Source organism: Hemibagrus wyckioides, linkage group LG06 (genome assembly GCF_019097595.1).
Source record: "Hemibagrus wyckioides isolate EC202008001 linkage group LG06, SWU_Hwy_1.0, whole genome shotgun sequence".
In the NCBI taxonomy this organism is placed as follows: domain Eukaryota; kingdom Metazoa; phylum Chordata; class Actinopteri; order Siluriformes; family Bagridae; genus Hemibagrus; species Hemibagrus wyckioides.
In genome coordinates this window covers 32,762,097-32,775,153 of record NC_080715.1, presented here as the reverse complement: position 1 = coordinate 32,775,153, position 13,057 = coordinate 32,762,097, and the positions used below count along the sequence as shown (strand labels likewise).

The 13,057-nt window shown below is 38.7% G+C and overlaps 1 protein-coding gene and 1 pseudogene across 4 annotated transcripts; one reads left to right on the top strand and one right to left on the bottom strand.

Annotated features, from left to right (window-relative positions):
- Nucleotides 1-3,251: 3,251 nt before the first annotated feature.
- Nucleotides 3,252-6,880, bottom strand: piga (phosphatidylinositol glycan anchor biosynthesis, class A). 4 transcript variants are annotated; one of them, XM_058392593.1, is made up of 7 exons: nucleotides 6,567-6,880; nucleotides 5,863-6,248; nucleotides 5,046-5,478; nucleotides 4,824-4,956; nucleotides 4,194-4,326; nucleotides 3,849-4,055; nucleotides 3,252-3,718 (listed from the first exon to the last, which is right to left on the bottom strand). In XM_058392593.1, exons 2-7 carry the CDS (start codon nucleotides 6,211-6,213, stop codon nucleotides 3,431-3,433), a joined length of 1,545 nt encoding a protein of 514 aa, XP_058248576.1. In that variant the 5' UTR covers nucleotides 6,214-6,248; nucleotides 6,567-6,880; the 3' UTR covers nucleotides 3,252-3,430. The 4 variants fall into 4 exon arrangements, with proteins under 4 accessions (XP_058248576.1, XP_058248575.1, XP_058248577.1 ...); XM_058392592.1 differs by having other exon boundaries at nucleotides 6,573-6,880; XM_058392594.1 differs by having other exon boundaries at nucleotides 6,606-6,880.
- A 2,150-nt stretch (nucleotides 6,881-9,030) lies between these two features.
- Nucleotides 9,031-12,977, top strand: LOC131354664 (zinc-binding protein A33-like; annotated as a pseudogene).
- Nucleotides 12,978-13,057: the final 80 nt, after the last annotated feature.

Here is a 13,057-nt window from a genome sequence, read left to right as displayed (position 1 = left end):
AACAAATTGTGAATGTGTATTTTTTAATTAAAGCTTTTCATCCATTACAGCTTGGAGATTTGTGGAGTGTATGATTGTGAAAACTTGTATAAAAAGATTAGTATGTTTTAGGTGATATGTGTAAAGGTATGCCTTGGAGAAGAATTCTCGGTCCCTGAACCAGACCTTTGTGGTTCTGTGTAGATCATATGGAGGTCAATGCTGCATTAGATAAAGTTTTAGGGTTCAATCATTTTCCTTATAGCAATTATTTAATAAAGATGTTAAATCCTTATAATGGTCTCAGATTAGATATTTATCAAGAAGATCTCTGTTTATTAAGAAGTAAAGTTTAAATATAAAAGTAGGGGCCACTATGCTAATACACTTATTTTGACCACACACTGTAGTGATGTATGTCAGTGAGGGCTCATAGATAATTAATTCAAAACACAATGTTGTATCCACAAGCTCATCCACAGTGAGTTGTTTGAGAAGACAGTCCAACATCCAGTGTAAACAAAGTTCACTACATCCTGTTCCACTGTGTGGAAGTCAGTTATGAGGTGTTGTGAACAGAGAGCAGATAGATATATCAGGTTAAATTCCTCCAATTAGACAGAGATCTTCATGTTGCTCCATGCTGCCATCACAACATCACCTTGACCAGTATAATACACTTACTGAAGTTGATTGAATGTGACAAAAAAGAAAATGGAAATGCTTCCTCTTTTGTGGTGGAAAAGCTAAAACATATGGAAATTCTGTACCTGTGCATTTGTTTTGTGCTTAGTAAGTGAAAATAATGAATCTAAACAAACGGGTAAATACTAACACTATTCTATTTACCAGACTACTTATCGTGCATTTTTAGAGAAATACAGATAACACTATGTAACACGATTAGTGGTTAGTGAATGAGAATTACTCTTGATGGAAAATGATTTAAAAAAAAAAAATAGCCATTAAGCCCCTTGAAGTTTGGGTTAGCCCTCAAAATTAGCCCAGTTACAGAAATGAATAGAAAATTCTGGAATATTCTATCCAGGACATTCCAAATAATCTAGAAAGTTCTTGAAAAATCTAAATCGCTCTAAAAACATGCCACAAAGTTCTAGAATATTCCAGAAAAAGAGACTTTGCTTTTCTCCAAATTTCTTGGTTTTTTTCCTGAAATTTCTGGATGATTCTAGAAAAATGGGTGGCTATCAGAAACATCCCAGAGAGTTCTACTTCATTTCTAAAGGTAGTTATAGTACATTTTCAAAGTTTCAAGAGGTTTTTTGGAAAGTATAATTTTGCTCTTTTTCACATGTTTAAAGAAATATGAGGATTTGAGAATCCCATTGCCCAGGGTTCAAACCCAAACTTTCATGGCTAAGATGGGGTTTTTTTCTCTTTATTTGGATTACAAAGAATGGGGAAATAAGACTTATTTTTTCCAGGAACAAGAAAAAAGTAAAAATTTGTTACATAGTGTAATCTGCCATCTAAATATTATTTTACGTCTGTAAACCAGAGAAGACACTCTTTGTATCAGCGTGCCCAGTGAAGCATATAACAATCACAACACACTGAAGGTGTAACAGAAATTGTCAAGTATACTGTAGACCTGCTGCCTCTGAGGAGTTAGCTCTCAGAGCCGCTCCCAAGCCCAGATAAAATGGGAGGGTTGAGTCAGGAAGAGTGCCCAGTGTAAAACCTGTACCACATCGAAACATGTGGACCAAATGAACCACTGTGGCAACTCAGAACAGGGAGCAGCCTAAAGAACAACAACAACAACAACAACTGTACGCCTGTTGCACTTTCAAATAATGTAATTTTATACCATAGACTGTCTGAATACTGTCTGCTGATTGGCTGGTCAGTGAGTGTTCAAATGGTAAGTGGTAAATAAATTAATGTGCTGATTATAAAGAATTGTAATCATAGTAACATACAGTTTCCATTGCATAAACAGATATTTTAAACATTTCCATAATTACCTTATTTAGCTAAAAGGATGATTTTTGCATGTCAAATCCTATATGGGGAATACGGCCATGATGATAAATGAAATAAATTTTAATTTTAAGTAGTTATACTAACAGTTCCTTTATTAGTAGAGACAAGGCACAGAAGTAGGTAATTCACACACATACACATTCTCTCTCTCTCTCTCTCTCTCTCTCTCTCTCTCTCTCTCTCTCAAATAACTATATTTATTACAAATAAATTGAATTCAAATAAATGTAATCTTGTCTCACTTTGTCTGTGTATGATTTAGAGCAGCCAGAGTTCCAGAGCCATGACAATTAAGTGTTATTTTTATCCTTACAGAAGATTTAGCACTGCAAACATTCAGCTTTTTAATGTAGACAAATGACCATGCCTATCCACATGATCATCCTCGGCCAGGTGTGCTTTACATGATTTTAATGCAATCTGCAGAGGAAATTACCTTATATTTTACATCAGGTGGGTCTGTACCTCCATATCATGCATAAGAACAGTGTAACGCACCCTTGGCCATTGATTATCTTTGACCATATTGTCTTTAAACTGCTGTTGCATCATTCAGCCTCATCAGGAAGGAATCTATAACAAACTCAGGAACTACACTGACCTGTCAGTTCCTCAGCAGCTCTTGGTTGCACAATTCCACGTGAATATAATGTTGAAGATGCTGAAGAATGGACATTATTTATATTTATATTTATATTATTTACTGTTCAGTGTCATGCAGATGAGGATGAGGTTCCCTTCTGAGCCTGGTTCCTCTCAAGGTTTCTTCCTCAGATCATCTCAGGGAGTTTTTCCTCACCACCGTCACCTCAGGCTTCTCATTAGGGATAAATATTAGAGATAAATAGTAACTTTATATTTCTTTAAATATTTTTTTTTGTTTCTAGACTTCTGTAAAGCTGCTTTAAGACAGTATCCATTGTAGAAATTGCTACACAAATAAACTGAATTGAATTATCCGGTACATATATAAGCAGTATATCTACGTTGTCACAGATCAGCCTCTGTTCTACATGAAAGATGATCTGCCATAAAAATGAAGGATGAAGACATGCTGCCATGTTGCTTGCTTCCAGTTCATTAACAGTACTCTGATAAAATATTTAAAATGTCTTTGACTCATTTAAATATACATTCTCTATAAACAATAAAAGTTAAAATATATCGGCTTAGGCAGAATATAAACAAAAATGTAGGCAGTGGTCAGGGTTTTGGTGCCATTTATCACTGGCTGAAAGAAAGAAACAACACAGAGTATGTTATAGTGTTTTAATAAATGAGGATGGATGCATTTAGTCTTCTGGACCAAGATCAGATGTATTACAGAGATTTTGTGAAATAAAGAAGTTGATCACAGTTGCATCAGACACTTTCACTGGAATGTAAACTTGTTTAGAATCTCTGGAGGATAAAACATGGTTCCAGATATCAGAAGCTGATCACACTAACACTTTAACTGTCTTGTATCAGCAACAGCACACCGTGCTGCATTCAGGTCTTTACTCTCTTCCTTTCCAAAGCCCTGCTGATAATGACCAGCCGGCCCTGTCGCATCCAGAGCAACATCCATGAGGTCATCGGGCCAAAGCCATTGCAGCAATAGAAGGAAGAGGAAGTCAATGACGGCCACAAAGGAGAATATAGAGCCCGCGACTGCGCCGCAGTGAGAGCGCAGCCTCCGTAGTCGAGTAGGTAAGGGCAGAACTGGCTGCCCGCACGCATGGTCATACACCTTTCAACACACAGAAACAATAACATTTCTAGAAATGTCATAAGGAACAATCAAAAATTCTATTCCAATAATTATCATGATTATCACATCATAGGACGGTTTATAAAATGTGATTCACAGGCACACACACCTTTTCTGTGCGCTCAGCGACATTTCTCCAGGTGTAGAGAGTTTGGACCTGCCGGTGGATGGATGCAGGTGAGGGCACCTCGCCTGCACGTTGCTTGGCGATGACCTTTTCCAAGCCAACACAAAGGGAGCTGACCGTCGGCTCACACAGAGTCACCAACTCATCAGGGAGAACCTCTGGGATACCTCCAACACGAGTGCTCACCACCTACACACACACACACAGACACAATCACTAAAGAAAAACATAAACTACACTTCATTGTTCTCTCTAGAAACCTCTCTATGCTTCATACAAGTGTATGCTGTACCAGTACACACATCAGTCATAAGTACACAGACTGACCTGCAGGCCACAGCTGGCTCCCTCTACGATGGCCATGCAGAAGGCCTCAGTTAATGATGTGTTCAGGAAGATATGACCTTGCACCAGCACATCCCGTACATCCTTGTGATCCAGAGCCCCCAGCAGACGCACCCTAGGGACACAATTCCATCATGCATACACACAGGGTGTGTTTAATATACTACTCTAATCAACTTTCCACACGACAACAGCTGTTTATTCTGCATTTATAAAAGTTTCTGGAATTGTGAATATAAGCAGAAATACTTTTTTTTTAAATACTGGTTGTTAAATTGTGTTTTAGCTTAGCCAATTATTCTGTCAGTACTTATCACTTGGAAGATATACTTCATTATAGTGTTATACTCGCTAACCAGCTACAGGAAATGACTATCGATAGTGTGCACTAGAGTTTTGTGCTGCCCCGGGCAAATCCATTTTTAATTCTCCTATTCCTGCTAAATAAACTTGATTTAGATAGATGATGTGAGAAACAAAAAAAAAAAATGTGAAGAGGAGTGAGGCCTGAATACCAGAGCTAGAAAACACCTGATACTGGTCACTTGCACTCATGTCCAGTCCAGAGGAACGGTAAATACAGCAGAGAAACACAGGACACGACTTCCTTACCTGTCATGAAGCTGATATTTCTCTCTAACTTCTTCTAGAACGAGGCGCTTAGGACCTTCTCCACCAATCAGAAAGCAGAGATCCGGATGCTTGGCGCACAGCTCTGGGATGATTCCTCCCAGCAGGTCAATTCCTGTAAACAGAGATGGACAAATCCATCAATCCATCACCGCACACACTCCCATACTGTAAAAGTCCTCTATTATATCACGCACTGCCCACCTTTCCTGTAGACCAAGCGGCTTACTACGACGACGGTTATCTTGCTTTCGTCACGGCAACTGGGATCAGGTGTGAAATCGGTGGGGTCGACTGCATTGGGGATGACAGAGACGATGTCGGGGTCCAGGGCAGCTCTCAGCACAGTGTTCTCCTTGCTGGTGTAGGACACGCACACGATGTGGTTGGTGTCGCACAAAGTCACAGTAAGCAGTTTGTTGGTCAGCACGGAGCTGAGGTCGGCGAATCCGAATAGCGAGTGGTCAGTGAACACAGTGTTGAGACCCATGGTCTTGGCATGGAACAGAGCATCATGGGCCATGGCTGAGAAGGAGCTGTGGGCATGAACCACAGTGATACGCTCACGTAGGAACACACACCTGAGCAGCGGCAGGCTGTGGAAGCAGGTGGTGGCTGTGGACTGGTTATACATCACCTACAGGAAGAAGTCAGCATTCTCAATCTCTGGTAGTATTAAAGTGAATAAAATGAATAACTGTGTAATAATTGTAAAGATGTTTTACTGACAGATTTCACTTTATCTTAAGGGAACTTTGTATTTTATTTCTAGCATAATATTGACAAACACTACACTTGGGCCAAATCCACTGCTCTACCAAAACACATGTAACACCAGGAATTATTCCTGAAATATGATGGAAACCTTTGAGATCACGCAAGAAGGTCATGAAACTTTGATCAGGGCAGAAAATCAGACGCTTATCAGCACATGACCAGATAAGTTAGGATTGCTATAGAAATGCACGGTTGTGGGGACAAGAGCAATAAAGCATAATAAACAGATAATAAACTCACAGACCTGAAGGGGGAGGTAATACACCTTCAGTCCATTGGTGAGGTAGCGCACTCCACGCCGGTGGCCATAGGCGTGTGTGGCTATCACCACCTTGTGGCCTTTCTCTATCAGGCACTGTGAGAGCTGGTAGATGTGGCTCTCCACACCACCCATGTTGGGGTAGAAGAAGTCAGACACCATGCAAATGCTGTGCTTTCTGCTCTGCAGGTATCCATGACACCCGGACATGCTGGAGGAGCGTGTGTGTGTATCAGGAGGGGTCTCTGTGGAGGAGTGTGTGTGTGGACTGAAGGGCTGTGTGTCAGATGGACAGGGTACCCGAGACCGGACATCAGTTCTCCTTCTTTGTCCCATTTTGAGGTCTGGTCATGGACTAGAAAGTGGAGACTCTGTAACACAAGTTCAAGAAAGCTGATCATTCATAAAACCCACTTCAATATATACTGTATATATATATATATTCTCAAACAAGGATTAGAAATGAGAAACAAAATGAGGAAACACACAGCCAAAAACTCACTAACAGGCTAATAAGCTGCTCCTATGACCAATGACATTTTAATCAATTTTCCGTAATTAAAGGACAATCAAATAATCACTTCCGGGACACATCAAACTCTAAATTAGGATTCAGTAAGGAAAGGTACATTTACTTTAAGCATTTTAAACTCATGCATGTAAAATAATAAAGTGTTCATTAATATTACACTGACTGTTCGACCAGCTGGCTCTACTCCCAGACACACCCGTTTTCCGGTCCATTTTCATGTGAGAACGGTTTTGTAAACACACCTGTTTATCGGCTGCTTACCGATGATGACAGGTGATTATAAACATCTGAATAAATCTCTGATCTGTCATAACCACACACTTCTCTACAGATATTCTGTGTAGATGTAAATCCGCGCTATTAGAAAATGTAAAACGACCCCTGTTCCCCTGACACTGCCCCAAACACAGATCCGTCATTCAAGCCTTCGCTCATTTCCGCCGTCTGGGTTTCTCTTCTTCCCTACTAAGATATAAAGTACAGTTCAGTCCATTGCGCCACACTGCCCTCTAGCTGTACACAAGGGAGCAAATCTTAGGTTGTAACCACAACACTTTTCTGCAGTCTAAATAAATTAAAGATAAATAGATAAATAAATTTTTGCTAAATAAATGCTCCAGTAAAACTCTATACAATACTAATTCATTGCATTTTATAGGTTTTTATTTCATTGTATTGTATAGGGTTTTGCTCTGTGATGGACTGACGGCCTGTCCAGGGTGTACCCCTGCCTTTCGCCCAATGTGTGCTGGGATAGGCTCCATCAGACCCCCGTGACCCTAATTGGGAATAAAGCAGGTATAGACAATGAATGGATGGATGGATGGGTGTATAGGGTTTTTTAGTTTATTCATTTTTATGCATTGTACATTCCCACATAGATCAGCCATTACATTAAAACCACCTGTGCTAGTTCAGACAGTCCTGAAGGTGTGCTGTGGTATCTGGCACCAAGAAGTTACCTACTGATGCTCGACACAGCTGGTTAGTGTTTGAAACTGTCTTGAGCAACTCTTTGCATTTATAATACAAAAAATATGATTACCAGCGAAGACTTAAATGTAAAATTGAAAAATGCAAGTCTAATCTAAGTATGTGGACACAAAGGGATCTATCCATTTTTGGAAGAACTTGGAGAGTCTAGCTAGATGCATATATCCTGCATTTATCTTCTGTACCCATCTCTATAACAGCCACTAAAACAATCAACCAATTAAACCTGGATTGGAGAAAAGGGCCACATTACATTAAAAAGGCTGAACTACTCAAAGAAAATGTTTCAATATGTAGATGGAGGATTACAAGTCAGAGATTGTTAATGTATTAAAGCACACTTAAAATCAATTGGCTTAAGCACTTTATAAGGGATGATAATAGTATCTGGGTTCACATTCCCACAGCCTTATTTTAAAAAATAAACAAACAAACAAACAAACAAAAAAACTATGAGAAATCCACTTTACAAAGAAATTCACAAAAAAGTACAAAACCTTCCAACAAATATAATTGTTCTACAGTACATAAACCAAGCATACAATAATACGACACAAATATTCACAGACGGATCAAAAGACCCAAGATCAGGCAGAGCAGCTGCAGCAGTTTATATTCCTCAGCACAAAGTAAAAATGACAAAAAGTGCAACAAACCATATACGTGTTTTTTCAACAGAACTGATAGCAATCCCACTAGCTCTAAAGTGGAATCGAATAAAACAGCCGGAAAGCCCTGTAATATGTACAGACTCAAAATCAGCACTGGAAAGTTTAGAAAGCGGGGTGTCCACGGCACGGCAAGATATTTTATATCAAATATCTGCAAAAAATTGCATCAAGTTGAGAAGACAGGCATAAGCATCAGATTTGTATGGGTACCAGCACATGTTGGAATACGGGAAATGAGGAAGCAGACAACTTGGCAAGAAAGGCAGTAAAAGAACCAGATATTAACATCAGTGTGGGGATGAGTAAGGCAGAAACAAAAGGATTGATTGGATATGAGATGAAAAAGAGATGGCAGAGCATATGGGACACGGAAACAAAAGGAAGACATCTATATGCAATACAAAGAAATGTGGGGATGGCAAGGAAGCATGTTAAAAGCAGCAAAAAGGACATGATTTTGACAATACTACAAATCGGCCATACATCATCCATCCATTGTCTATACCCGCTTTATTCCTAATTATGGTCACGGGGGTCTGCTGGAGCCCATCCCAGCACACATTGGGCGAAAGGCAGGCCATACATCAATAAACCAACATTTATACAAGAACACGAAGATGGAAATTGCATTAAATGTGGACTCCCTGAAACAGTATCGCACATATTACTAGAATGCACTGCAACACATATAGAAAGGTCCAAGCTTTTTCAATCACTAAAAGACTGTGGCATTAAAAAAATATACACTTAAGGAGATACTAGAAGGAAGAAATTACAAAATCAATGACGAAATATCCAGATATTTGAATGTCACAGGAATAAATGTTTTTATTATTTTTATTTATTTAATTTTTATTGTTTTCTTATTTAATCCGCACTGCTACCAACCAAGTTGCGCTCCATACTCCAATCCAGTAGGTGGCGGAATATGCACCTTCAAAGCTGGTCTGCTATCCGCTATTTAAACAACACAAGAAGAAGAAGACGCATTGTTTGTAATGCATCTATATACAAATTCAGTCTAATAATGCTCATGTGATTAACATAAACATAAAAGCATGTTGTGATTTCTTTCCTAGAAATAAAAGTGAAACTCCTACAGTTTGGACCAGCAGGAACAACATCAACAAAGGAAAATGGCGTCTAATTTTACCAAGGAGGATTTCTCCTGTCCTGTGTGCTGTGAAATCCTCAAGGATCCTGTTGTTCTGCACTGCAGTCACAGTGTGTGTAAAGGGTGTTTGCAGAAGTACTGGAAGAGTAAACAAGCCAGAGAAAAAGATCATCCATGAAACAGCCTCCTTTAAACTTGGCCTTAAAGAACCTGTGTAAGGCTTTCCTACAGGAGAGAAGTCAGAGCTCTTCATCAGGGTCTGAAACAGTCTGCAGTCTGCACAGTGAGAAACACAGTCTGGATGATCAACAGCCGGTGTGTGTGGTGTGTCAGGATTCAAGAAAACAGATTGACCACAAACTCTGCTCCATTGATGAGGCAGTAAGAGACTGTAAGGTAACGTATAGATGAAAAGTAGAAGATAACACAGCGCACACACACACAGTAAGTTATAAACCAAAACAAAACATACCCAAGAGCAATCCCTCTGGTGATGTCCATAGTTCTGATTTTGATAATGTTAGTCTCCAGGCATGATTTATAATACAGAATAATGTAGTGATTCATTTTTGAAACTGCCGTCATAACCCTGATAGCCGTCAGTCTATTTGTTAGTTCTGCTGTTTTATAGAAGTAAAGTTAGGTCCATACATATTTGGACACTGACAAAATGATTCGTATTATAGCTGTTCAACCACAGTAAATTGGAATGTGCTGGAATTTACTGCTGAATATGTCCTGAATATGTGCTGGAATTGACTTCTCCTGAACGTTATGTCGAAGTGCACATTTCCATCTGATCTTTTCAGGCAAAATGAGTAAATGTTGTAGAAATAGCAGGGTTTTTCTTCTTCTTTTTTTTTTAAAGAGCTGTGCAGTCTCGGTCATCCCCACATTGGTTGACTAAGTCATGCACTGTAACCTCTTACTGATAGTTTACAGGTACATCTAATGGTATTATATTGTATTTCCATAATGCAGTAAATTCCTGTATTTACAGAATGGTCTGTTTCATCCCTAATACAATATCATACTGTAGAGAATGTTTTAGCTTTAGTTTGCCCCTGATGCAGGATAAATGAACGAATTTAATCTAATAATTGTATAATAATAATAATGCTGTAATCAGTTATCTAATTACAGTAGGTGAGTGTTGTGTGTTGTTTTGTTTCAGGAGGAGCTCAGAACTGATCTAAATGTCCTGCAGGAGAAACTGAAGAACTTTAAAGACTGTAAACTGAACTGGAGTCGGACTGCAGAACATATAAAGGTTACAATCAATAACATGGTTTTGATAGAATTATATTCTCCATCATTGTAAAATCAGTTCTATTTCATTTGATTTCCTCTTCACTGCAGATTCAGGCCCAACAAACAGAGCATCAGATTAAGGAGCAGTTTGAGAAGCTTCACCAGTTTCTACGAGATGAAGAGGCAGTCAGGATCGCTGCACTGAGAGAGGAAGAGGTGCAGAAGAGTCAGATGATGAAGGAGATGATTGAGAAGCTGAGTAGAGACATATCGTCTCTTTCAGACACAATCAGAGCCATAGAAAAGGAGAGGAAAGCTGAGGACGTCCTGTTCTTACAAGTGAGGATCATTTAGTCAGTATTTATACTGTGAGAAATTATTTCCATCATCACAAACACACATTTTTACACCACTGAAATGTGACATCATATCCACTGATATGTGCTTTGTTGTTTTCCAGAACTACAAGGCCACAGTGAAAAGGTGAGTGATGTGGTTCCTGTCTCTCTGCTTCTCTGTGTTTCTGAATCCAAAGCCACAGCAACACTGACTCCTGAATGTTTTTGCAGAGCCCAGTGCACACTGCAGCATCCAGAGGAGCTTTCAGGAGCACTGATCCATGTGGCACAACATCTGGCCAACCTGAAGTTCAGAGTCTGGGAGAAGATGCAGGACACTGTCCAGTACAGTAAGAGATTTTCTGTCTTTCCTTGAGTAATTGCATGTGTTCAATTTGAATAGTTTTATTATTATTATTATTATTATTATTATTATTATTATTATTATGAGATGCTTCTATCATCATCAGGCTGTTCAGTATTTAATGCTTGAGCAGACGGACTGAGAGAGAACACACTTTTACACAGTTTTATTTGTAATCCTAAAAATTGCACAAAGCAAACTGTAAAGTTATTTGTTTATTCATTCATTTTGTAGTTACAGTTATCATTTCTTTTGTTTATGTTCCATGCAAATGCTATGCTGAAGCTAGCTTAGCTCCACTGACATGAAATGTAAAAAGTGACGCTAATGAAATGGAAAAGCTTGTGCAGTGACAATAGATTTTCTGTTGTAGCTCTTTATTTTCTTATACTGTGTGTGTGTGTGTGTTTCAGCACCTGTAACTCTGGACCCCAACACTGGTCATCCTAAACTCATTGTATCTGATGAACTGACCAGTGTGAAAGTCAGTGATAAGAAACAGAAAGCTCCTGATAATCCAGAGAGATTTGATTTTTGTTGGTGTGTCCTGGGCTCTGAGCTCTTTTACTCAGGAGCACACTGCTGGGATGTTGAAGTTGGAGACTGTGAATGGTGGACTGTGGGTGTGATGACAAAATCTGCTCAGAGGAAGGGGAAGATATACTCCAGAAGTGGAATCTGGTGTGTGTGGTATAAAAATGGTGAATATGGAGCAGCTTCTACACCACAGCCACCCTCTCTCCTCTCATTAGCACAGAAACTCCAGAGGGTCAGAGTGCAGCTGGACTGGGACAGCGGAAAGCTGTCATTCTCCAACCCTCTCACTAACACACACGTGACAACTTTCACACAAACATTTTATGAGAAATTATTTCCATATCTGTATGTTGGCAGTAAAGAATCTTCTCTGAAGATCCTGCCACTTCAGTACTCTGTAAGAGTGAATCAGATCAGTTAGAGCTGAGATTGTTTTATTCCAGTTCATTCAAGAAATATTGCAGATTAAAAGATTCATATTCTTTGTGAAAGTTTGTTTTTACAGAAGCTCTGAACAGTTCATTGTGAAAGGTTTATTAAAGTATTATGATGTTATTTCAGCTCACCTTACCAATTAAATCAAAATAATATGAAAACTGGGTTTTTAAAAAAAAAAATTTTTACTGGGTTTCTTTAAATAAAGGTTTTAATTATTACTAGGCTTCCAACATTCAAAAGATACTAGACTGGCTTAATTACCCAGAAACAAACGTGTTTAGTTGAATCACGTCACTTGAATCACATGTCTTCATCTCTCTCAGCTTCAGGATCTTCTTCTTTATCCTTGAAATCCTCCCATTTTACATCCACTCATGTAGTAGGATCACCTAGGATCTTCATCCTAAGATCAGTATTACTACAAGTTTACATCAGCATCAATTTACAAAAAAAAACCCATTTATTCCTCCTCTCCACATTGGACTCACCATTTGGGCAATAATTACTGGGATTTGAAGTCCTACAACACCTTAACCACTGAGCTAACACTGTTACTAGAATGAAAAATCTCTCCACTTCTCTCCCAGTCACTCAGGTTCAGTATTATAGTATATATATAGTGTGTGTGTGTATATATATATGGATGGATGGATGGATGGATGGATGGATTGCATGGGCTGTTACCAACATCTGGTGGAAAATTTCATGTCGATAGGACCTTTAGAAATATATTTACTGAGAAAATATATATTAGTATAATAATATAATAATTAAAATAAATATTAGTACCTGTTGTGTATAAAACTATATAATAAATATTCTTTGTGTACTTTGTGAAACGTGCCATTTTTTTTTTTTTTTGCAAAATAGACTTTATATTCTTACAGCACATTTTTTTCTACTGTCATATTGGTGTTTAGACCTGCATTGTTTCTTACCTTT

Bases quoted from the DNA above. Each gene is read 5' to 3' on its own strand.
- piga (XM_058392593.1), bottom strand. From the start codon at position 6,213: ATGGGACAAAGAAGGAGAACTGATGTCCGGTCTCGGGTACCCTGTCCA. The intron at 4,327-4,823 runs GTAAGGAAGTCG...TTGTGTCCCTAG, and splicing joins AAATATCAGCTTCATGACAG to GGTGCGTCTGCTGGGGGCTC. The intron at 3,719-3,848 runs GTGTGTGTGCCT...GTGTGTTGAAAG, and splicing joins TCGCTGAGCGCACAGAAAAG to GTGTATGACCATGCGTGCGG.